The sequence below is a fragment of the Pleurodeles waltl genome, chromosome 3_1 (assembly GCF_031143425.1).
Source record: "Pleurodeles waltl isolate 20211129_DDA chromosome 3_1, aPleWal1.hap1.20221129, whole genome shotgun sequence".
NCBI lineage: Eukaryota > Metazoa > Chordata > Amphibia > Caudata > Salamandridae > Pleurodeles > Pleurodeles waltl.
In genome coordinates, this window is record NC_090440.1 from 1342683045 (window position 1) to 1342710038 (window position 26994).

Here is a 26994-nt window from a genome sequence, read left to right on the forward strand (position 1 = left end):
TAGCCAGACCCCACAACAAGGTTACATAAAGACCACATCTCTAAACAAGGAGAAGGAGTGACAATCATTTACCATGCAGAACACAACATAAAAATTGACCACTGCGAGTTAGAATTTCATCCTAATCTACTTCCCTCCCAAAATGCCTGTTGGATGCTTCAACACTTCAGTTGAAGACATTGGTTGCTACTGTCTCAAAAGAAAAAAAAACATTTTTGGGCGATTTCAGTCTGTGGCTAGAAGATCCTCAGGCCCAGATCTTCAGTTTAAGAACTTGCTTGAGTTTTTTTTTTTTTTTAAGCATAGAGTTGATCACAAACCAAGCTACTCACATCAAGATAATCTTTTCGACCTCATATTCACTAATTGAGACAATCTTTAAAGTAGGGAAGTTACTCTTCATGCACGGTGAGATCACTGCCCTCTTTCAATCAGAGCCTTTTTCACGAGATACCCAGCACATCTAGCATTTCTTTCTGACAAAAAAAAGTTGAAAACCGCTACCCCTCAATTAATCGCAGGTCATTGTTGTCAGTCACAAAAAAAAGTGCATCACTTGCATTGAGAACTCAAATCCAGAAGACTCTAACGTCGTTCACATACACCTTGCTTTAAAGCTTAGACTTAGTTTCTTCTTACACTCAAAAAAAATCCTCAAAAACCTAAGAACCAGTGGTTTTCTTCTGAATTATCAAAATTAAACCTCTGAATTCCGTAAGCAGAAAGACGGTGGAGAAACATCCATCAGGCTGACCTTAAGTCTGTTCCTCCCCTGAAGGCTACTGAATTCAAACAAAAGAGAAAACCAGCAAGGTCTCTATACTACAAGTGCTGTATTAACCACACATCTAATCTTCTAAAGGAGCTGTTTTGTGTAATTAAGGAGCTCCAAATGGCAACATTCATGACCCATAACATTCTATCTACTGCTACAGTTTGCGAAAAATTGGCGACTTGAAAAACAACATTTTAAATGTTAAGCAGTCTGAGATGTCAGAATCAATTTTTATATTTGATTCTGTCAATGAGATCTTAATGACAGATTCGACAAGCCCAATTTAATCAGGTATTTACTTTCCCCATTTATATGTGCCTAGTTTCCAAACTTTTAACTAAAGTGGGTGCAAAATTTCACATTTATGCAGATGACATTCAGCTAAACTTTGGGGTTAAACAAGTCTCCTCCTTACTCTGTCCCGACCAAACTCCTTATGCATGAGAACTTTCCTAAGCTGAATGCATCCCAGACTGAACTTTTGATTTCACCGGACAAATAAGTTACATCCAATACCCTGTCCTGGCCTGTAATGAATCTGTGCTCACCTGTCACTACTTTTTGTCATCCGGGCATTCATCTCGACACTATTCTAACATCTGTCCCACACACAAATAAAACTGCTAACACTTGCTTCTTTTATACGAAGATGGTTTGCAAAATCTTTTCCTTTGTGATAAATGTCATCATGTAGCAATAGTGAATACTACCATCCAATCACGTATAGTAACCCATTCTCTTGGCAGCCCTACTCAAAACCTTCAACAATGTCCAACTAAAGCAGTACATCTAGCATGTGGCATCACTAAATGAAAGCATATTTTCCCAATTTTGAGACAACTTAACTAGCTTCATGTACGACAAAGGATCTATTTCAAAGATATGACAACCATCTATTGGGCAATTTACCACGAATGTTCAGATTACATAGCTGAAAAATTCCAATCTAAGATCCAATAAGCTATCTTTGCTAAAGATTCCCAAATGAGAATGTCTTCTTTCAGCAACTGCGCTTTCTGTCTCAGCTGCAAAAATTTGCAATTCGCTACCTCTTTATATCCAAACAGAATCTTCACCGATATGATTTCAACATCAACTGAAAACTTTTCCCACACAGAGATCTGGCACTCTATGACCTCGCGCTTCACCCAGCACAGAGACCTAGAGACAGTTAAAGTAACAATTGACAAGCTATCATAACCAGGACACCTCCCAACCTATTCCACGTGATTCAAAATACTCTTCACACTTTTTTCCAAAGGCCAATAGGACAGCAACCATATCTCACCATTGTCCTGCTACAGCAACTAGAACTTTAAAGGTTTAACTAAAGGAGGACACATCTTTTCCACTCTGCCAACTAATAGCACTTGCCTGTATAAAACCATTAAAAAAAAAATATTGGAAGATTGCTGCAGTTACCCTTTCTGTACTCAGAAAACTATTGTCTTCACTTTCGTTTGCTACAGAATTGGCTTCCCTTTCAAGAGGCATGATCCTTCCCATAACATCACACAGGATAAGTCCCACAACAGCACTTTTGAGACATAGGTGCTTTTCACCAAGCCAAACGGTTCCTAACATTAACTTCTATTTGTCCCCCAGGCACAAGCTCTACCGGTTCACAGTTCTGTGGAGACCCCTGAATAATAGGAGAGAGGGTGGGGGTCAAAAAGCATTTACACCAACTTCCAATGACAAAAAATAGCCCTCAAAACTTCCAATCAAGGGCTCCATAAAAGGAATGAAAAAAAACAACTGAGGCCCTTCAGATGATCTCCTGGGTCACAGACTGTCCTCCCACAACAGTATAAACTCACAAACATTGTTCTTGTTAAACAAAACTCACTTTTTCACCAAACAAGTACTAAAAGTAACATTAGGACATTTATAAGTCCTATGTTCTCCTCCAACCTCCCAAAATCCATCCTTCAAGAATATTTGTCTCAAAATACCTGGTTTCAACTATTCAAAACTCAAGACTTACAAGACCAGTAGTGGGCCAGGTCCAAGGCAGCATCAGCAGTACACCACTTGCGGCAATGGGGGCGGCCAGGTGCAGGGTGCAAAACAGCATTGCGTGCCTAATGTGTTTCAATGGTGATCGGCCACTGTGAAAAGAGGCTCGGGCTCTGGACAGGCAAGCTGAAGCGACAGCGGGGCTCAGGCTTCATCATGCTTGGGCACAGGTAGGCACCTTTGGTCCTCTTCTCCACGGCTCAGGGGCGAGGTATCTTTAGGTGTCAGGTTTTCTTTACTGGATCGGTCACGGTAGATGGGGGCTGTGTGCAGAGGCTGTAGGCATTGTCAGGGAGTCTAGGAGGAGTGATACCACGATGGACTCGGATCCTGGAGGGCTGGGGAACATTGTTGGCACAGGTTGTCCACTTCAACTCGGGTCGGAGATGGCAGGTGCAGTGGTGACTTCAGGTGTCGGTTTTGGTGGTTCCAGAGGCTTCACAGTCCCTTGTTTTGGAGTTTGCTGGAGAACAGGTACGCTGTTCATGGGATATCTTGAATCTTTATCAAAAGGTAGACAGTCCTCCCAGGTTTCTAGAGGCAGAGCTGCAGGAAGAATCGACTTTGGTGCAGATTTTCATTGAGTGACACAGATAAGCTGGTGGGATTGGTGCCAGGTCAGCTGCTTCTTTTCTCTTCTTCTGCTTTCACAGCTCTTCTGGGTACTTGGTCTTCTTAAGTCATCAAGATCTGCTTCTCTGGTGCCAGGGGGTCCCCTAAATACTGACTTTAGGTCCGTTAGGGGTGTGTAGAGTAGTAGCCACTGGACTACTGCTCCTTGTGGGTCACTATGCCCCTTTTATGACAACTTCCTGTGGGAACTGGGCATAACCCGGTCCCAAAAATCCTAGGTATGCCAGCTCAAGGATGGCTACCTCTGAAAATAGTATTCACCTCAGCTTAGCCCGCTTTAGGAGTGGTACTAGCCTGGAGGTGGCCTCTCCTGTGAGTCTTGCCGCCTTAGGAAAGCTAATCACCAGGTCAACCTTTGGAAGGGGCCTCTTCCCGGCCAGGTTTCTTTTCTAGGCCTGAGAGCAGAAGGGTCTCACCCTAGGGGGCCAGAACTGTGTCTTAGGTGCAGGCTGGCAGAAAACAGTCAGCAAATACACCAGAGGCTAGTAGGTTTTCAGGGGGCACCTCAAAGGTGATCTCTGGGTAAATATACTGATAAACCCATCACTGGAATTAGTGTGGGCTTATCAATACGAGATGTTTGATACCCAACATCCCTATCTTCAGTGAAGCCATCATGTAGCTGAGGAACTCGTATTGACCTGTTGTAACGCTATCTGTGTTTAACCACCAACTCCATTTTGACCACTGACTCCATTTTATTTTTAGCTTAGCTTCAGATGGCGTCACATCGGTGGCACAGGTATTTTTCCACGCAACTTATTTTCCACACAGAACAGGTTTATGCTCTTCTTTCTAGCACAAGGTTACACCGTGTTTGAATAAAACATGGTGAATGGGGGAAGGTACATGATGAGAGAAAGCTTCAGCCTGTGAAAGTTTCCAACAAGGAAAAGTACAGCTTCCCTCTCTCTGGCGTGCGAATCAGGGCAGGGCCCATTCCTTCTCGTGTTTTTGACACAGACCAAGCACAGCCAGCACTTGAGTTTCATAACTTACGCAAAAGGAGGGGGAGGTTGCCAGCACCTTCCTCTTGTGTTTAAGGTATACCAGTTGGGGAGGCTTGGCACTGAGTTAGGAGTTCTCCTGAACATGGACACACGTTTCAAGTTAAAATATCCCATGTTGGAAGGATCTCCAACTGCCTCAGCCGTCCAGAGCTCCTCTGCTTGATGTTGGCAAGGATGAAGAAATCCACCTCCATGGTGATGCATTTTAATTAATAATTATCTAACTTTACTATCCATATATACATATGCACTGCACATATTCATTGTCAATATATTGCACTTTTTCTGCCTATCATTATTTAACTGCTGCGATTATTTTGGTGTCTACACGTGTTTTCCTGCATTCAAGTTAAATGTTCATGTTCATTATTTTGTGTGCTTTCGCTTGAGTTCTAGGAAGTGCTTTAATAACTTCATTCCTCAAACTAAGAGTGCTACATTCTTTGGCTTCGTTCTCTCAGTTTGAAGCTAGGAAGAACACCAGTGTCCAGCAGATGCATTTAAAATGGCTTCCCTGCCCACTTACTCTGTCTGAGAACTGACAAAGACATAGCAGGGGCATTTAATATAATGCACCCTGCCTTAGGGCTGTAAGGCCTGCTAGAAGGATGGCTTGCAAATATTGCATGCAGTGTTAGGGGACATGGCACACAGGAAAGTGTGACGTGTTTTTCATTTAGGTCTGCACCAAGACATGCAGCCTGCAATAGCAGTCTGACATGTGCTTGGTAAGGGGTCTCTTAGGGTGGCACAATTCGTGCTGTAGGCCCTAGGTGCCTGGGGTACCAGTTACTAGGGACTCACAGAGGGTGTGAAAGTATTTGCAAATGGGGAAACAATTGTACAGTTTAGGGAAAGAAATCTGGCACTGGGGACCTGGCTAACAGGAACCTAGTGCACTTTTAGGTGAAATCACATCAGATAGCAGGCAAAAAGTTGGGGGTAACCATGTCAAAAAGAGGCACTCTCTTACAACCTCTTACAAATAATGTGATTTAGATCAACTGATGTTTCTACTCACCTATCAGCAAAGAGTAACAGAAAACAAACCATGGAAGATTCTCTGTGTTTCTTTCTCCAGCTAAACATGCATATGCACAGAGAGGAGGTAGACAACTCACCTTGTTATGTACTGAAACAGCTCCTTAATCTCGGCAGACACTGTCAGATGCTCGTAATCTGCGGGGTCATAGGCCCTGAAAAAATGAGAAGATGTGTTTAAAAGCAAGGAGTTTATTTCTAGGATGGGCAAAAGAATGCACTTTGGGAGAAGAAACTGATCCTAGAAAAAAGGAACTAAAACAGAATCAGTGCAACAACTGATCTGTGCACTGGAGCCTGCACTAGAGACTTAAAAAAACAAAACAAAAAAAACAAGGACTCATGTTTCCTGATGTCTGGCCCTTTTGAGTCAATGGATCTCATTCAACAGAAGTTTATGGTGAATGTTGGTGTGGTGGTACAACCCTAATCTGTGCTTCTATTCTGTTGACGTGCATTTAATGTTGATTGGACATCTGAGGAGGTACTTGAAAAAACAGTGTGTTTAGATGTACACCTAAAAGTCATAGGAACACAATGAAAGCAGGCACGTGCCAACACATATGCACGCAAGCACACACAATCTCACACAAAAATGATTCCCACTGTAGCAGCTGAAGGCAACAAATTCCCCCACTTGCGCTGTCAACACGTCTCAAGACCCTCAGCATGACACACTAGTGCGACCCTTCCCCCTTCTCCCCCCCCCAAAACACTGGCCTGTGTCGATCAAGGTTTGCACTTTTACACAGGTTGTGCTCATCCTACCCCTCCAAAGGAGCCCCATGCTCTTCATCATCATCATCGTCATCATCGTCGTCGTCGTCATCGTCTTCAGATCCAGATTCATCTGACTCATCTTCATCGTCATCCTCGTTCTGATTGAAGCCTCGGGTGGGTGGAGGGCCCATCTGTGTTCTCTTTGGGATCTCCTGTGAAGGAAGACGTAAAATAGCATCAAAGATATAGAGGTAAAATACCCACTGTGATGATGTAGTATTAATTGTTCATAGGCTCTTGTCCACCAGGCACCAATCTTCATGGCTTTATTGATTGACACACCATTCTGAAACGGTGCTATGCACATTTGATCTAGAAAAGCTTCAGAATGTTAAGTAGTATGTTTGTGGTGGGACATATTTTTACAATGTGGAAAAGAGATGTTTTACAGAGAAAGGAGTGAGAGCGAGAAAATGAAAGATTAGGAAAGTTAAGCATTTAGATTTTGATGGGGGAAAGGGGCACAGTTTTGCCAGGGGGAAAAAAAGAGACAGAATTATCAAAAATCAGAGAATACCTAATGAGATTTGTTGTGCTGTTAGTACCATGCACGCACTCACGATCTTCAACTACTTTAAAACACTTGTAAGGCTCAACAATTCTCCTTAAAAGTTCTGCCATCCTTTCTGCCTTTTGGAAGGATTATGCTGTAGGTTCGGAGCCGTAAGAAGCACAATTTTCCTTAACAAAAGACTAGCTGGCTGAGCTTGTGGGGTTCAGATGTGTCAGTGGATTCTATCACACATTGAATTGGTCTTACGGATTTCATTTTACCTGGATCCCAGGATATAGACTGTACCACGACTGGACAGCATCTTAATAGTTTCCACCTCACTTGTAGTTCAAATCTTTGGATTTTTCGACCCCTGGACATTACCTCAGACTATTTGAGTGTCCTAATGTTAGGGGCCTGCTGTCACAGGCAACAAGGAAGAGAGTACGGATATCGAGAGAATCTAATCTGACAAATATGAAATCCCGTGTGAAGCTAATGTTAGATTGTCTCTTATCTCTATATTGTGAACGTATGTGGGCACCAGACACTGGGCCAAAGGCCTACGGGAATGGACAGAAAGGAGGGTGGTGGATGATAAGGTTGGTGTGTGACTCCTAGTGTACGTTGTGCCATGTGGGCTGGGAGAATTGTGGCTTGTGGTGAACAGATGAAAAGCAGTCATGTGCCATAAGATAGAAATATGTACATGTACTACAGAAGCAACCCATAGACTCATATGGAGAGAGGTACCAAAACTAAAAGGTCTATATAGGTATCTTTATGCAAACCAATTAATAAACTCAGTACAATACCCAACCATTTTCACTGTTTGAGCACCATATATTCACTTGTTATACTGAGCACTCGTATACATTTTACTTGTTTACGTGTATGTTGCATAAGAGCAGTATTAAGAAAGTATTTCTACTAAAAATAATTCTTTGGTCATATCCTTCTTTTATAAATTAACTGCATACAACAATACATTTTTGGGTATTGTACTGAGTTTATTATTTTGTTTTCATAATGATACCTAAGTGGCCCTTGTTGATGGGAGAGCTCTACACACAAACGAGGATGAAACTGAAAGCGATTCAGGGTGGAGAAAGATATGGGCCATTGATGGCTGTCCAAAAAACACTATGGTACCAAGGGAAGAGGCGTTTTAGAGAGGAGGAACGGTTGAGCTACTTTTTTTTTTCTTCACCAGAAAAATCCCATATTAAGATACCTGATTAGAGAGCAAGGTGGTCTAAAAAAAAAAAAAAATTAAAGTTCCTTTAAGGAAATACCTCTCTTTGTATGGTCCCCCCCAAAGATTTGGACAGCCCTTTGTGCCAGTACCCGGACACTTAAACGTGTCTGATTGGTATACACCCAAATGGCACAAGTTAACTGCTAAATCCCAGGGCTATGGTACCAGAGGTACCCAGGGCTATGGTACCAGAGGTACCCAGGGTCTGTAAATTAGGGTGTACCCTCAGGTACTGCAGCACATATTGTGCCCAGTGAGTGTGACAAGGCAAACATGACTCCCAGCCAGCCACTTCAGGCTGGTAGTGCATTTCAAAACTGCTAACTCAACTTTGCCATTATAAGCAATGGCTAAGCCTTAACACCCTTTTTAGATTGAGCCTAAGTAGTGGGCATGCACGGTCTCTCGACATGCTGTAATCTGCTTCTGTGGGCTTTCACCACGCCCATCGTTTTCATTCGTTCCTTGGGAATTGTTTCAAACTTCCTTTAGTTTGTTTGGTAAATGCTTTACATTTCTCCCACCTGTTGGCTGTTTTGTTTCCACCCTGGAAACTGCCTCTGCTACACGGATCCTTTCGCTATCGCCCATATGTTTTGCTTTGGCGCAGTACTTTTTTTTCTCTCTGCTCTCTCCTCGCTTGCGGTGCTCTTTTATCTTCAGCACCCATCGCTACTTGCTTCCAACAGCTGGGAAGTCTTTCCCGTTACTTAACAGTGGCAAGGCAGGTAATGTGCGGCGTGTCCTTTAAGGAGGTTGTATCAGCTCACTAGAACAATATTGGCATGACTAAATGTGCACGTTTTATAGCAGCTGGGCTTTTAAAGTATGTTCTATTGTGGTAGGGGTACTTCAGGCCATGTTGAATGCCTCATGACTTACATTGTCACCCAATTAGGTCGCTTGCGGTAATTTCGTCTGTGGTTTATGGTCTCTGTTTTACCTTACCCATCTTGCAACTGGAAGGAATGCATAGGTGTTTGTCTTCATTCCATGCATAAACGTACAGTTGCTCAAATGACATCTCACAGTCGGCAGAGGGAGGTACCAAATCCATCTTTGGTTCTTACTTATAATCATTAGTTCTAAGCCATTGCTTGGAATATAATACTTGAATGTTCACTTTGTTCGTTACAAATTTAAGGACTGACTTGTGAAACCTTAAGATCGCCTAATGTAGACAAACAGAGCCAGCAATGCTATTAACCCATCCACGAGAACCCACGCGGGAAGCTGTAAGTGTGCAAGCTGGATAGTGCTTCGCCTCCTTATTCTGCTAGGGGACACTACGTGGACTGGCTAATCTGACCTGGGATTTCTTCTGCCTGTTTGAACCGGTTCTCTCTTCCTTCATGAGTGGGTTGTAATACTTATTAACAGATTTCCTTAATTAAAAGTGAGTTTAGTGTGCTTATCCAAGTAATGCATTGGAAGGACTGATCTGCAGGCTGTTACTTGTGACAATAATGTGTATCATGTAAGGTTTATATGGTATTATTTTGAAATGGAACCACCAGAACACAATCTGTTTTGTATCTAGGGGGTGAAATTAATGATGTTGTCAATTGTGATACACTCTAAACATGCACCCTTGTTTGGTTTGCACACGAACCGCACAAACAACCTCACATACATTCTGTTCAGTCTTTTTCGCCTCTTGTCTGTAGAGTAGGTGCCAGACACAAAATACCTTACGTAGATGGTCCATTTTGAGACAAAGGCATTACTAGCAACATCAATAAATGGCATTGTTGGTAAGATGTGAGCATAAATCAGTTTGGGGTTAACATAAATGCTGTTGCACCCAGAATAATGTGCTGCATGGCTAAATACATGTAAGGTCCAAAAGGTGAGACCAATTGGCTATGCCAATGCTTGTTACATGTGTAAGTGGCTGCTACAGTAGGCCTATAGAGCCCAAAGGCAGGATGCAACATATTAAAAAAGCAGCACGTGTTTAACATGTTCCAACAGTAAAAACCTGCCTGTGACCGAGTATGTCCGTGACAACACGAAGGCAGTGGGATATGAGGTCAGGTGAGTTTTATTTATTCTATTAAGGCCATTAATTCTGGCGTGACATTTACGTTATTGATGTAGTAGTGTTCACTCTTCGCCTGTCTTCCACTGGATTTCCCGTTTCCTTTGTTTTCTCTTCTTTACAGGGCTCGCAGGAGGCGCATGTGGGGAAGAACAAGAGAAAGCTTTGGTAAGTGCCTTTCCTGTATCACCCTGTTTGTTCTTTCTTTGGTCTGAGGAGATTGTCCTCCCTTCTCTTCTCCAGTACTTTCCTGTTCTTCTATCTTCTGTTTGGGTCTCCTCTGTATTTCCTTGTCGACTTCTGTTTTGTTTCTTTCTCTATCCGCACTGTCTGTTGTTCTGTCCCTTATGTACCTCTTTATCTCAGCTCTCTAGGGTTCTCTCCTTTCTATCTTTCGTTTCTTGCCTTTCTCTCTCTCTTTCTGACCCCTTTTTACTTCCTGTCTCTTTAGGATTTCCTCCGCTCTTTGCTAGTATCCTTTCTACTTTCTTGTGATCCCTTTCTCCTCTATCTCTTTGTCTTTATCTGTTTTCTCCTGTCCTCCTTTTCACTCTTTCTACTTCCGTCACGCTACTCTGTGTCTTTCCTCCCCACTCCCCCTCTTACTTCCCCTTCGTTCCTCAACCCGATAATCCTTGTCCCCCTATTCTGGTTTTTGGACGCACCTGGATATGCCACACTTCTCCTGAAGCGTGGCTGGCAGTTTCGCTGTGCGCCTCCTGCGCCGCGGCCGGTGTTGCCGATAGCCCCAGGCACCTTCCTTCGGGTTCCCGCCTCCATCCGCGTCTGTGCTCCTCCTCAGTTGCCGCGTCGGTCGTCCGTCTTTCTTCTGCCGCCGTCTTGCTTCTCTCCTCCCCCTCGCCGTCCGTCCACTTCCCCTTTTCTGTCTCTTCTGGCGCGCGATCCCGTTGCGGTGGCACAAGGGAAATCCAAGGGGATTGGCTGCTCCGACAACAAGTTCCTGTGTAGGGCGGGCAGCGACAGTACCGGACACGTTCACGGACGGGCCGAACAGCACCGGCCCGTCACACTGCCCTTGTAGCATGAACTGCCTGCCACTGCCTGGCCAAACACTACACTGATATTTTTGACCTTATCCAGGGCCAGGCCTCTGATGTCCTGTTTCTTACCGAAACCTGGCTCAGCCAGTTCACAGCAGCAGAACCTGCCTTAGCACTCCCTCCTGGCTACCAGTTGAGCAACATCAATAGGACTGGTGGTATTGGGAGTGACATTACCATGATTTATCGGGATAGGTATGGCTGTAGTGTATCCCACTGCGCCATTTCCAACTGCGAAAGTGCTCTCTTTAAAATCTCTTAGTCACGTAATTTTACTCTCTCAGGACTTCTCATCTATTGTCCTCCCAGCCTCTCTAAAGTCTTTAGTGAAGGGCTGATTCATTTTATTATCCCTTTGATTATCAAATCAGCTAACTTCAACATTCTGGGAGACCTTAATCTTCACTTAGATGCCATCCAGGAATGCGAAACTGCCAGCTTTTTAGATAATCTTGCCGCTTTGCGACTAACAACTGGTGTCAGGTGCTATGAACTCTGCCGGCCACCTCTTAGATCCAGTTTTCTCCAACCTTAGTACTCTTTGGGCTGCAACCCCTCTTTCCATGCTATGGACAGGACATTTCCTGGTTCCCCTGACCCTCTGCCCGCCTCGCAATACATCAACAATCACCTCAAACCAGATTATGAAACGCCCCTAGCATAAACCTGATCCTCCTAAATGGGAAGATTTCATTCAGGTTAAACAACCTCAGTTTGTCTCTAGTGTTGAGGCAGCTAATAACACTTTGCATTCTTGGCTTACTTCAGCCTTCAATGCTACCATTCCAGCTAGTGAGACTGCCTGCAGAAATAAATACATCGCTCTCTGGTTTAATAAAGCTCTCACCATGGCCAAAAAGTGCTGCAAAGCCTTAAAACGTTCCAGAAGGAAAGCCTATGACCCTTTGCAGAAAACTCAATATAGAGCAGCCATTAAATCTTACCATAAACCGATTTGGAAAGCTAAAGACGATTATTATGCTAGTAAAATCAGGAACAATAAGAACCCTGACAAGGAAATGAATAACCTTATCAGATCTACACTTTCTGCTGATTCTATTGACATCTCCAGCTCATATTATATTATAAGAAGTTAGCTGAAAACTCCACTGGCAAAATAGAGGACATCTATTAGCATTTCTCCTCAGATGAAGGTAGATGCCATTGCACTGTCAGGTGCAACCAGCCTTATGCCAGTGCTCAATTCACTGCCTTGAGTCTGTTCGAACTGCTTACTGTTTTTGGGCAAGTAAAATCTGGTTCACCTGCAGACCCACTCAAACCAGGATTGTTTCTCAAATTACATGAGTTACTCCTCCCACCTTGCTTGGAAGTAATTAATCTTTTATTGTCATCAGCTTGAGCTCCCAGCTCTTGGAAGCATGCCAAGGTGATACATAAAGAAACCTTCCTTGGACACCTCCAAGACAGAAAACTACTATTTCTCTACTTCCACTTCTTGCAAAGGTCACAGAGAGGCATGCTAATGCTAATGCTATCACAACCAAGTTCCTGGATGACAACCATATCTTGGATATTTCCAAAAATGGCTTCAGGCCAGGACACAGTATGGAATCTGCGCTTCTTGCAGCCACTGAACAACTCTGTAGGGCTCTTGATGAAGGTTGGTTCTCAGCTGTGATCTTCTTGGACCTGAGCACCGCTTTTGATACGGTTTCTTATAAAATTCTACTTCAGTGCTTACAAAGCATCAATATAGGTGGTGCGGCATTGGCCAGTTTTGCGTCTTTTTTACCTAACCACTCCTTCCAGGTCATTTCGCCTACGCACAGCTCTCAACCACACACTGAACCACCACATAGCATTCCTCATGGCTCTTCACTGAGCCCCTCTTTGTTCAATATCTATATCCCATCATTGGCACAGGTTGTCAAAGCTACAGGGATTACATTAATATCTTATATTGATGACACTTAGCTGGTGCTCTCCTTTACAGATAATCCTATGAATGATTGGTCTCATACTCATAGGACTGTTAGCAGTTGCAGGTTGCAGGAATGCCAACTGTCTTCACCTGAATGTAAATAAAACTGAAGTCCTTCTACTGGGAAGAGATACCCACTTTTGGAGCGACCACGGGTGGCCTCCTCCCTCGGACATCCCCCCATTCCCAAGGCTTCCATAAAAAAAATTAAAATCTAGGAGTCATCTTGGACAGCTCCTTGACTTTTGAGGCGCAAGTCAAATTAGTAGCAGGCATCTGTTTTGGATTTTTGAGTAGTCTGAAACCCATTCTTAACCTCTGATTTTTGCACCCGACAAACCATTATCCAGGCAGTAATTCTGTCTCAGCTAGATTATTGCAACATCTTGTACGTAGGTACCAACATGTCAGTCATCAAAAGATTCCAGCTTTCCCAAAACGCAACCGCCAGGCTGCTTTTCTCTCTCCCGACATTTTGCTCTGTCTCTGGTTTCTCCACAAACTGTGCTGGCTCTCAGCTGAAAGGTGCATCTACTTTAAAACCTTACGTGTTGTCCATAAGATTTTGCACTCCCAGAAGGCCCCATTTTGTCCAATCTTCTATCCAGATATCAACCTATCCACCTTCTCCACTCAGCTGACCCCAATTTTGCCTTTGTCCCATATTTTAGAAGAGTCAGAGCTGGTGGCCATTCCTTTCATGCCAAGGCCCCAGTCCTGTGGAATTTGCTACCTCTTCCCCTTAGAAACATCGAGAACCATCTGCACTTCAAGAAATCCCTAAAGACATGGGTTTTCTCCATCTAATGTCGGTCCTTTTCTGTTAGGCTGTTGGCTTCAGTTTATCCATCCTCTAGGCCTAGCGCTCGAAAACCCGGTTACTGAGGCAGCTTTGTGCTTTATAAATCCCCTTAACATAACATTGAAGTTTTTACTGTGAGAAAGATTGGTAGCTCCATTGGCAAGTACAGAGTTACACAATGACAACTCTGCTGTGCTAAAACCCTGAATGGGACTACCAAAGTTAGTACTTGAGGAGTCAAACAGCTCATTACATTACTCCCAAATTGATGCCGAAATTAATGTAACTTGTTACCACATGCAACTTTAAAAAGTAGTCACTTTGCTGCCCAGTTTTCCAGTGGCCCTTTGCTGAGCTTAACCATGAGACAGCATTTTGCCCTCATGGGGAGACCTTTCAGCGACAGGTAACAATAGAGGTGTGCCACTGGAGAAGGTGTTACCTCCTTCTAGCCAGAAGCCACACAGGGAATTGGCCCAAAAGGCCAGCTTCAAAGGGGAAGGAAGCTTTGAAGGGCAAATGGTGAACACACTAGAAAGGGGCTGATATTTTGTTCGGGTAGACGGGTTGCGTTGGGGGACAGAGCAGGGGAAAACACTGGCAAACCGTTCATGGGCATATAACCCACAGGTAGCAACACCTCTAGGCCAGCTACTGAGCGCCTCACATCAAGAAAGGGGTCCCAACATCTTGGAAGTGGGCAGATTAGAGCACTCTGTGATGGCTAGATGCCACACTTCATAGTAAGTTGTCATCGGGAAGGGAAATGACAGTGTTGGATTTACCAATACATGCACCCAGAGGGCACCTTAGAGGTGCCCCCTGAAACCTTACCAGCCTCTGGTGTGCTCACTGAACAGTTTCTGCCAGCCTGCCACCCAAGACACTGTTCTAGACCCACAGGTTAGAGCTCTCTGCTCTCAGGAGGTCCAAAACATCACCCTGTCAAGGAAGAGGGTGCTACACCCCCTCCCATAGGATGACCTGCTGATTAGCCTTCTTAAGGCGGCAAGCCTCAAAGGGCTGCCAGCTTTAAAATGCAAATTTGGCTCCCCTCACAGGAGAAGAAGCCATCCCCTGTCCAAAGCCCATTTGGCACCTGGATACGTGGACAAATTAACTAGTCAGGTAGGCATGCCACCCCAGGCTAGTACCACCCCTAAGCTGGGCTACTGCGAGGGGGGCACGGTTTTTCACAAGTCGACATCTTCCCACAGAAAGTGGTAATACAGGGGGTGTAGTGACTTCAAGGGTCAGTAGCCAGTTGGCTACTCCCCTGCACACCCTAAAATCAGTATTTAGGGGAGCCTCTGGCAACAGAGAAGCAGATCCTGATGACCTAAGAATACAAAAGACACTGAAGAGTCGCAAGAGCCTAGGAGGAGAAAAGAAGCAGCTGACCTGGTACCAACCCCGTCGACTTGTCTGTATCCCTCGTGAAAATATGCACCAAAGTCGACTTATCTGGCAGCTGTGACTCCAGAAACCCGGGAGGGCTACCTGCCGTCAATAAATAATCACGGCCTCCCATGAACAGCGGGTCTATTCTCCCCAAAAAAAACAAAGAAGAGACTCTGAAGCTTCTGGAGCCACCAAGACCAGACACCTGAAGTCACCTCTGCACCCGCCATCTTTGACTAGAGGTGAACTGGACCCCCGGTGCAAACAAGGATCCCCAGCTCCCCAGAGTCCGAGACCATCATGGTTTCACACCTCCTGGACTCCACAAAGTCACCTGCAGTCTCTGCCGCAGGCCCCCTCAACTGGGAGTGCTCCTGCACACAGAAACCAAACACCAAAGGACACCTCTGAACCTGTTACCCATGACCTCTGGAGAAGAGGGTTAGAGGTGCACTTAAGTCCCTGAACAGCCAAGTATGTAACCTACCTGTTGGTTGACCTCAATTGGCCTCCTAGCCAGAGCCTGCAGCTTTTTTCCACAGAGAATGATTACCATTGGACACCCAACGCCGTACTACGCCTCTGCACCCAGCAGCCCTACTGCCACCCGGAGTGATCTGTTGGTGTGGTCCTGACCTTTGCCAAATACTCATCTTAGGTCTCTGACATTGGTCCCATAAGTCATCAAATAGTACCTGATTGCAGAATGTTTTTCCTCCCATAGGATTACATTGCAGGACTCAGACATTGCAGTAAGTGCACTGTTTTGCACCCTGCACCCAGCCGCTCTGTGCCACTGGTGGTGTACTGCTGGTGATGTCTTGGACCTGGCCCATTACGCACCTGAACTCCTGGAGATTGGTCTTGTAAGTCGCTGTACTCAACCTGTTTGCAGAACTTGTTTTTTCTCCCACTGGATAACCTAGCAGAACTCAGAAATTGCACTGTGTCCACTTTTTAATGTGAAAAGAATTCCTACTTAAAAACTCACTTACCCGAACAATTTTTCTCTGATGCCTAAACATACAAAAACATCCTTGCTATTTTTATAAATTGGTGCAAATCTCCTTTTTGAGTTGTGTGCCTCATTTGTTAACTGCTGCATGTGTATCATGTCCTCTGTGTTAAGCCTAAGGCTGCTCCACTACACAACCCCAAAATAGAGCATAGTTTAGAAAACACTGTTAACTCATTGGGGAACTCCTGGACCCTTTTAACGGTATTCACATACCACATAAAGGGCCGGCTTTCTGCCACCATTGACTGGAGAAGAACAAAGAAGGACTGCCTAATGACCATGGCAATGAAGAGGCTGCACCAAAGTTTGGCCTGCGCCTGCTGCTCCTTGGGCGAACAAAGGAAAAGAATGTGCCTGCTGATTGAAAAAGTAGTCCACCAAGCTCAGCTAGAAGCAGAGAGTCCGAGAGTCAACTGGCTGACTTTCTGTTCGTAGCACAGGGCCGAAATAGCTGAAGGAACATGTTGGGGCGAGCTGGTAGCACAAGTCACTTGATTGCCGCTTTGCAACCTAACAAACGAGAACTCAATGCTCAAAAGTTGCACCAGAGTTTTCTGAGTCCGGGAGAGTCACTTGAGTTCAGTTTGGCTGCCCAGAAGGAGAGTTATTGTCAAAAGAAGAAAACAGTTGATTCACCTGTGCTGCACAACTGGACTTCTGTTGACCACCCAAGAAGACTTTGAGGGACGTCGACCCTTGTGGCCATAATCACCTCACTAGGACTGATGCACTGCCCTAGGAAGATCTCCTTAAACTGCACTGCATCTTCAGTATGCTGTATCAATTGCATCAGCACCACACCTTATGATAGATCACATTCCTTCACTGTTCTCATCAGTGAGTGGAGCCCACTGGAGGAGAAGAACAAATCCCTGGCAGTCTGACTTTTCCTGTATGTGATTGTTCAAAAGAAGAGTCAAGGCCAAATAGTCTCCACTCAACAACCAGTGGAACTGACAAAGAGATCTGTATGATTAAAACGTATTTTTATTCTGCATCAGATGTTCATCGTTAATTCCCATACACAGTGTTAAATACCGTGGAAGAACTGCAGCCTTTCCCAAGATAAATTTACAGAATTTAATTTTCTCTCAGAATAGGAGCTGATTTACAGACTGGCAGAGAGGTATGCAGTTGCAACGGCTATGATGCTAGACCAGGATTACAAGTAAGTAACATTCTCTTCTGCAATATAGGATTCTCACTAATAGTCATAAACGTAGATTGGAGTAACAAGCATATCCCTACTGCAAGATACTCGTAAGAGAAAATATTATTTACAATTAAGGCACATGGTACAACTTCAGTGAGTCTTTGGCTCTGCTAATTAAACACATTTCATAATTTAGCCTGATTCACCAATGTATCATGTCAAGAATCTTCATCAAGGCAGTAATGTCCAGTGAAAGTATTAACAGATTCCAGGTTATTCCTTTAGTCTTTTCTGTCAGAGGGACATTCCCGACCCAAGAAGCTGATGTCACTTTTCCTCTTATGGAATGAGCTTTGGGTCTTCCAGGTAGAGGTTTGTTTGCTAACGCCTAACAGGCATTTAATGCAGGATGCAATTCAAGGGGCAATAGTCTGTTTGGAAGATGCTAATCCTGCCAGTAATAAACCATAGTGTACAAAAAGGTGAATTATTTTTCTGATGGTTTCAGTCTGCCTTAGATTAAACTTTAGGACTCTCTATAGTTAGAGAATGCAAAGCTCTTCCTGCTGGCGATGATGGACTGTAGAAAAATACTCGGAAAGAAATAGTTTGATTAAGATGAAAATCAGATATGACTGAGTGGAACACAGGGGTTTGTTCTTGGTACTACACTGCTGTGGTAGAAAATCAAGTATGGCTCAAGAGCAGCCAAAGCCTGTAAATAACTCACTCTCTGTGCCGATGTAAAGGCAACCAGGGAAGCAACATTCCACAAAGGCTGATGAAATGTAGCCTCATGAACAGGCTTGAAAGGAAATGAGAAGCCATGGTTTTAGAGAGGATCAGATTTAACTCCCATGGGGAAGCAGGCCTTTTAACTGGAGGATACATATTTTTTTAGTTTTTACAAGAAGTCTTTTATCACTGGGATTCTGAAGAATAACTTTTGATTTGGTGCATTATGATAAGCTGGTTTGGCAGCTTTATGAACTTTGATCAAAGAGAATTGAAGCTCAGACTGCACCAAATGTATCAAAGGGAGGGAGGATAATATTCCTTTGATATGAGAGTGGATCATGATTGTTAAGGCACTTAAAAATAGTTTCCATTTGATAGCATAGGAGCTCCTAAGAGACGGTCGCTTTGCCTTCTTGAGAATTTTCATACAGTCTGGTGGTAAATTTAGGTGCCCGTACTGTATGACCTTACGACGCTTGCTGCCAAAGTCAAAGATTGTGTATTGAGATTGAGGATTTTCTCTTTAATCCTGGTTAGTAGATTGTGGTTCATGGTAGGGTTTGAGTGATAGGTGAAGTAGCTCTGGAAACCACCATTGCCTTGGCCACTCCAAATCATGATCGAATAGTTGACTGAATATGTGACCGACATTCTAAATCCATAGTTTGGATATTTTTGGTTTAGTTTGTTGGCAAATAAGTCTATTTAAAGATAACAACATACTAAGGGCCAGATGTAGCAAAGGTTTTTCCCCATTCTGTGTCTATGGGAAAAAGTGTTTGTACATATGGCCCTAAATTCTGTATCTCAAGAATGAGGTTATCAAGCTCCCATTCGTGATTTTCAAAAAAGTATCTGCTGAGTAGATACACATGTTGGTTTTGAAGCCACAGCAGGTGTACAGCCTGAAGGGAAAAAATATTAGCAATTAACCAATTCCTGGGCTTCAAATTATATAGAGTTCTTTATCCTCCTTGCCTGTGTAGATAGTACATGACGTGGTACGGTTCATCGTCTGGCCTAGACCTGTTTTGTGGGTAAGGCCCAGGGGAAAGCTCCAAGTCGGGTGAACTGCCTCTAGCTAGAGGATGCTGATGTGGTATAGTTGTTGTTTGGGAGCCCACTGACCCTAAATTGTAAGATTGTTGAGATCCACTCCCAATCCAGTAAGGGAAGTGTAAGTCACATTGGCCCGAGTAGGAAGGTCTTAATGAAAGGAGGCTCATTGGAGTAAATTGTGATCGTTAACCAATACACAGAAAAAGGAAGTCCCTTATTTAATTAGTTTTAGGTCTGGAATCAGGGGAAACCCTAAAAACATAAGCAAAACACAACATCCCACATGACCTGTATTTCCTCCTTCTTCAGGGCCCAACTATAATTAATATTTTATTCTGGTTGACCAGTGGCCGATTTATGCCAGTTTCGGAGGTCTGTTTATTTTGAGCTATTTCAATGTATTCCTTTTCAAGTATCCAGACTAGTGCGGTCATCACAGGGGCAGCTTTACACTGTCAAGGGGTTCCTCTGTGTTCCTTTTCCTTCCACACGTATAATGGAAAAACACTCTTCTTCTTGTTATCTTTAGAGGATCTTAGTTATTCTTACATGTGTCAAATGAAAAACCCCAATAAGTATCCTCCTCTGTAATGCAGCGGGCGATGCAAACTCCAACCGTCCTTACAAAAGCATCTATCTTTTACAGCCATTGTAAATACAGTTGGGTCCTGAAGAAGGTGGATTAAGAAGTGTTTTTCACCCACCGAAACTTGAGTTGACTGCTTTTAGGAGTGATCCTAGCCTGCAACAGAACAGCAGCTGAAATTGAGGATCTTTTTCCATTGTAGTCCTTAGTGTACGAGAGGTGTGGCTGGGATTGGTATGAATGATGTATGCTAGAGGATGTGTTCTGAGAGCAACAGAGAAAGAGTGGATTGATGGATAGGGAAGATAACAATGATGTATGTAATAATGTTATAATATTGTGTTCTGTTAACGGTTTTTATGGAAAATACATAAATATGGTTTTGAGTACGGTAAATATATTTAGGACACATGGCTGAGAAATATAAAGAATATTTTGAATACATGTTGAACAAAATACAGAAATATGTGTGTGGGAAGCTGGGTCCTGGTTGCAGTACCCCCACTTTTTGCCTGGGTTTTGATGCAACTTTGACTGAAGTGCACTGGGTTCCTGCTAACCAGGTCCCCCAGCACAACAAGATACCTGGTTACTTTATCCCTAAGTGGCCAGGCCCTTTAGCACCTCTAAGTCCTTAGTAAATGGTACCTCTGGTACCTAGGGCCTAGGTTCTAAAGAGGGTCCCTAAGGACTGCAGCACAGTCTGTGCCACTCTAAGGAACCCAGCACCAAACTCATGCAGACTGCTACTGCAGGCTGCATGACAAGGTGCTCCCAAAAGTGAAAACACAACACGGCACACAGCCTATGTGTCATGTCCCCTGAACACTGCATGTAATATTTGTAAGTGACCCCTACAGGAGACCTTACAGCCCTGATGCAGGGTGCATTATATTACATGTGTGGATAGATCTGCAAGAGCAGATATGCCCGCTATGTCTTTGTCAATTCTTAGACATCGTAAGTAAACAGGGAAGCCATTTTAAATACATGTGCTGGACGCTGATCAATACGAGTTCCCCAGCTACATGATGGCTTCACAGAAAATCGGGATGTTTGGTATCAAACATCTCTTATTATTAGACCCTCACTAATTCCAGTGATGGATTTATTAATACATGCACCCTGAAGGCACCTTAGAGCTGTCCTCTGAAAACCCCAAGGGTGAGAGCCTTTGCCCTCTGGAGGTCAGAAAAAAAGCCTGTTCTGGGAGAAGTGTTCACACACCCCCTCCAACAGGTTGACCTGCAAATCTGCATTCCAAGATAGGAGGCTTCAAAGAGCCCCACCGCCATTGGTATGCAGATCTAGCCTTCCTCAGAGGAAGATGCCAGCCCCCTTGCGCCAGGACCATCTGGAACCTGGACGGGTGGAAAAATTAGCTATGCAGGAGACATGGTGCATTTCAAGGCTGGACACACCCCTAGGGTGATCAGCCTAAAATGAACACAGCCTTAGGATTTCCGCTATCATGTGTGTGGTGGAATTATGGGACTGTGTGATGCCCACTCCCCAAATTCATCTAGGGTGTGTAGTGACCTCAAGGATAAGTAGTTCGTTGGCTACTAACCTTCACTCCTCTTAACGCCCTCTAAATTGAGTATTTGGGGACTCCCTGATACCAGGATCACAGATCTTCACTGGACACAAAAGGAGTGGACAAGAAGGCTGCTGAACCTGATAACCGAGGTGCATGACTGACTTGGTGCCAACCCTGCTAGCCTGCTGCAGTGCTACACAGACTCCTTGAGGAACCGCCAATCGCCAAGAATAACTCCCTCGTAGCAGAGTAGGTGCTTACCTGCATCTGGAGGCAATCCAAGAAAGAACTGTGAGGACTGCCAAAACCCATGCTAGACATCACCACTGCACCCGACCCCCTTGCCCGAGCTGAAGTGGGCTAACTGTGTCAGTGTGGTTCCCTAGCCCTCCAGAGACAAAGCCAACCTTGAGTGTGCCCACTGTGGACTTCCTGAAGGCATCTGCAGCCTCCTCCCTTTAACCGTGAGTGACCTGGAGACAATGACTCAATGCCTCAGGGCACCTCTGCACCCGTCCGCCCCAGACAGAGGAGAAGAGGACCAAGGGGGTCCCCACTTCTCCCCGCCTTGTGAGACCTGGCCCCACTTGTTGGCTTGGTTGGGCTAGGCCCCCAGTCCACACCTGCAGACTGTTTCTGCAGGCCCACCTGAAACTCGAGTTACTTCTGCACCGGACCCAATGCCAGAAGACACCACTACACCAGAGCCCGACCCCCTGAGGGGAAGTGGAGCAACGGTCTACCCTCCCCCCGTTGGTTCCCCTGTACTGATCTTCCAGTCCCAGCTTGCAGCAACTTCCTGACTGGACCATTTCCTATGGAAGTGAATGGGATACACAAAGGTGTAACACACCTCTACACCAAAATGCCCCAGAGCCTCCTAGGGTACCTGCGTATGTGGCCTTGGGCCCTTCCCCATACTCATCCTAAGTCCTGGGGAACAGTTCTGTAAGTCGCTGTGAAGTGTCCAAATGCAATATATGTTTTTCCCCCATAGGTTAACAGTACTGCACCCAGAAATTGCACTAAGTGTCAACTTTTAAAAACTCCTAAAACTCCTATCTGATTCTGGGGATCTTGGTATCTCAATGTATATAAATGTACGTGTTATGTATAAATTGTTTGATTGTGTGTCTCACTTACGGTATTAGTGTGTACCTTACTTGCTTAGCACTACCCTCTGATATACCCGACTCCTCAACCACACTTCCACAAAAGAGACCATTTGGGGTGTCATTTGTGCCTCTGTGATACCTTTGGGGTTTGTCTGGACTCTCTGCACAGTGAACCTCATTTTGGTCCACTATATAAAGTTCCAGCTTCCTACAATATGTTTTTCAATGAAAAATAAAAAGCAAAAAAAAATAATGAAAACATATCAGGTGTAAATTGTTTGGATTTATCTTTGGTCAGGCCACAATGCACTTTTAGCTATTATAGAAGAAATAGAGGTTGCGTGGGATGTTGTGTTTTGATTGCGATTGTTAAGCCACCACTAAAGAGACAGTTGAGCTTGCAGAGTTGAGTTTGTTTTGTCTTCCTAATCGCCATGATGTTGTGATCACTGGTTTTCCAAGTATTGTTGTAGGGGTGTCGTGGAGAAAAGCATTAGGAACTAGAAAAATGCCAGTGCCCATGGATCCTAGGGGAGAAGAGATCTGTCTGACAGATGGCTTTGTGTTGTATATCAAATTGTGACATTTCTGAGAAATGGTACACACGCTGACCATCGACGGAAACACTTTTCATGTGACTGTGTTTAGGATTGCTCTTGAATAATCCAAGATTTTGAGATGTGGTAAATTTCTCTAAATTCACTCAAAGACCTAGTTGATTTAATAAAGCTACAGTGAAGTCGAACTTTTTTTTTTTTTTACTTGACACACACTATGAGTTTTTAATCAGATAATCGTCTCTAGGTGTGGGTAGACGAAAACGTTTTTGCAGAGGATCGGTGCAAGTACTGCCATGCATTTGGGAAATGTTTTTGGTGCTGATTTGAGGCTGAATGATAATACCTTACCTGTGCTTTTCCTTTACTGGGATGTGGAAATAAACAGCCTGAAGATCCAGGGAGCACATCCAGTCTACTTTCATGAGTTAAGGGTAAATCTTATGTAGCCCGACCATTTAGAATTTCTCCTTTTTGATGCATTTGTTATCTTGCCTCAGGTCCAAGATGAGTCTGAATTTTTTCTTTGGGCCTTTCCTGGGAACCTACCAATATCTTGAATACCCTTCTTCCTCTGTGAAAGAGGGACTGGTTCTATTGCTTGTTTTTGGAGTACAGATATTATTTCTACCTGATGATGAAGCAGTTGATGTTGTGGCGCTTCTTTTAGGGGAACTGTGGGCAGTGTAGACTTGATTTGGATGTTGTTGCATTTCTGAATTGTTTGTAAAACTCATTTGTTGCTTGTAATGAGTTTCCACTCTTCCAGGTGTTTTGAGACACTCACTCTCATTAGAGTAGTGTGCAGAAAAGATAGTGTCCTGCTCTTTGATGATGTTTCGGGAGCGTGAGTTCCCTGGAGTGGAATTGCTATAAGACTGATGCGGCTGCTGTTGTTTGCCACAAGCAGGTCTTAGGGAATATTGGGTCTGGTCATGCTGTGTATGTTTCCCTGAGACTGGGGGTAGTAGGACCACTGAGGTGATATAACCCTCTGTGTTCTGATGTACATACGTCTGAATTGAGAACTATGTATAAAAAAAAAAAAATTTAAAAAACTTTTCTTTCTCGAGCCCCTGAGCTTTAGGGTTTCAGATTCATTTTTCATTCTCTCCATCTCCATGTAAGCATAAAGTACAGGATCTGAAAAAGGTAAGCTTATTATCTTTAAATATGCATCTGGCTTAAAAGATGCTAATCAAAGTCACGATGCATGTAATGAAGCAATGCCATGACTGAAGGTTGTAGCTGCTAAGTCTGCAATATCTTCGACTGTACTTATGTCTGTTGAAGCAGCCATGTCTTCGGTCTCTTACTGAGTCATCTGTAAAAGTGTGCAGGAATTCCCACCGTGTTCCATCACACCTGCCAAGAAGAGCAGGCTCACCTGTTGATCTGAAGGCTATGGCCGCCGGTTTAAAAACAATTCCATTCATGGAATCCACATTCTTGCTTTCTCTTTCTGGTGGCACTGATGTCTCCCTGCTGATGGATGCTTCTTGCACCCTGCAGAGACTGTAACAGAGTCCGGTTGGGTTACGGGAGTAGAAATACAGGATTTCGTTAAGCAGGCTTGTGTTTCTTGAGCCGTGAACTGGCCGATTTTTAGGCATACAAGATTAAAAAAGTTTTTTCCTCGAGCTCCGTGAAATAAAATTGGTTTTGGTGAAGCTCGCGTTTGCAATATCTTCATTATTACCTACTACAAGAGGATGAGAGACCTCTATCTTTATGCTGAACTTTGCTGCACCTCGAAACAGTACATCCTGGAATGTTAGAATGCCATCCTCTGAGGATGATCTTAATGGAGAGGTTGGATGTGATGTTTCTTTATCTGGGAGGTTTGTTGTATGTCCTCTTGATGTGCTTGCCAAGGTGTTGGGTGTTCTCCTTTTATGTCTGTCCGGAGTATCCGATGGGCCCTGTGCAGTAGGCTCCGACAGTCTAGGTACCCTTTGATCTTCCTGTAGCATTCATGGCTGTGGTGTTGTTGGTGTCAGAGGAATTATGACATGGTGTGGCACTTGAGTGTCTGAAAGAAGTGGAAGAATCAGCCGCATTTGCAATGGATCTTCTGCAAGTATGTCACACCTCGGTCTCGGTGGTAATTTGGGTTCATCTATCAGAATAATTGCATTGGAGTGTGCTGAAGATAGGGTGTGTATTGAGCTTGAAGAGAGCCTCAGCATTAGACCTTCTGGTTATCGATCTGATTGTAGACATGACATTAAGTCTCAACGATAGCACAGTGGAGACACCTGGAGTAGAATGCTCCCGTTATAGAGTTGTCGAACATCTGTTATTTGATGGAGTCATGACTAGTGATATTGATGGTTTGGTAATCGTCACCATCATAGAAGACCGTCTCCACTTAAATGGAATTGGTACCATGGATGTGGCGATGACAACCCAAGTCCTCAGAATTGACATGGCTGGAACCTTCGAGATACCGACATTAAACATGCACATGCCAATGTTTTAGGCATCGACCAGTGCTCTCCAGATATACAGTAGAGGTCAGAGCAATAGTGGTAATGCTTCCAATGTTTCTTCTACTTGGATCTACTTTTGTGGATGTCCTTTTCACGTCATGAGCTTGGTGGGGTCGATGAGCTAGGCCCCATCTCTATTCTTCTTTCCATCCACTGCCCTAAGGTCTTCTATTTTACTGCTCAGAGATAACCATTCTCTGTCATTAAGAGCCCTTGCTGGTATTTTGAACAATAAAGACAGTCTTCAATAGAATAAGAAGCTGGAAGGCAGACCACACACAGGCCACAGGCTTCAGAAGCAGCCTTTTTTGTCCAACAGTTAAGGCACGACACAAAAAGTGAGAGCATAATGGAGAAGAAATGTCCCTAAAGATGAAAACACAGGGAATATTTTGCGCTCTTCCAAAGACTTGAGGGAATGTTGAAAAAATTATTTTCTGAAGAGAAATCCTCAAGAATAATAAGGTTGAAAACCTTTTTAAGCGTCCTGAGATCCATTCAGCACGAGCCACAAAAAAAAAAAAAAAAAAGAACGGAGGATGAAAGGCAAGCTGTCAATACATTGCATGCTGATTATTAGCTGCTGGGTTTCATAAAGTTAAAGTGCATGCACAGTGTTGTCTTTAAAAAGTGCATGACGATGGCGCAGGTTATACTTACTAAATTGCACGTGTAGTGACTTGCGATAACCATAACTGGCGAATTTGGGAGGTTCTTGTAGTTTAAAACAATATGTTTTAACTGACATTTTCAGCTACCTATAATGTCCCTTTAACCTTTGTTTTTTTCAGTGAATTCCTAATTGTTTTTTAATGTAAAGTAAAAAAAAAAAAAAAATATATATATATATATATATACACACACACACACACACACACACACACACACACACACACACACACACACACACACACACACACACACATTAAAGCTACTCGAACAGCTGAGCAGGTGATGAAGGATATTATGAAAAAGTCTGAAATTATTTGCGGATCCTCCAGCTGTACACCTTGTTGGGAATGGGCACTGTTATCTATAGACCTTAAGTAACTGAAATAGATAAATTATTTTGAAGTGTACAATGTACTTATGGTCTTGGAATTATGATGCCGGCTGTGATATCCATCTGTGGTTGTAAACTGTGAACAAGTATTCCTGCATTAATCCACACTACTGTATTTTTTACTTGACTGCTATTCAATGTAAAAAAAAAATAAAGAATAAAAAACTAATACAAACAGATACATACTATTAGACTTTTCATCCTTGGTGTGTTCTCCCTTAACTTTTTGCCTCTGTTTCCCAGGTTGTTGATGTGTGCTGGACTCTGTTTTTGCAGTTTTTGTTACTCAGGGCACTTTATCACTGCTAACCAGTGCTAAAGTGCAAGTGCTCCTATACAAAATGTGTATGTAATTGGCTTATCCATGATTGGCATATTTGATTTACAATTAAGTCCCTAGTAAAGTGCACTAGA

At 43.7% G+C, this 26994-nt stretch overlaps 1 protein-coding gene across 5 annotated transcripts in view; it reads right to left on the bottom strand.

Annotated features, from left to right (window-relative positions):
• IFT46 (intraflagellar transport 46) overlaps positions 1-26994 on the bottom strand; it is a 109947-nt gene that overhangs the window by 59837 nt on the left and 23116 nt on the right. For all 5 annotated transcript variants that reach the window (XM_069224750.1, XM_069224753.1, XM_069224749.1 and 2 more), the window contains exons 4-5: positions 6247-6410; positions 5559-5633 (exon numbers count right to left, since the gene is read on the bottom strand). In XM_069224750.1, coding sequence (XP_069080851.1) covers positions 5559-5633; positions 6247-6410 — 239 coding nt within the window. The remainder of the gene's footprint in view (positions 1-5558; positions 5634-6246; positions 6411-26994) is intronic.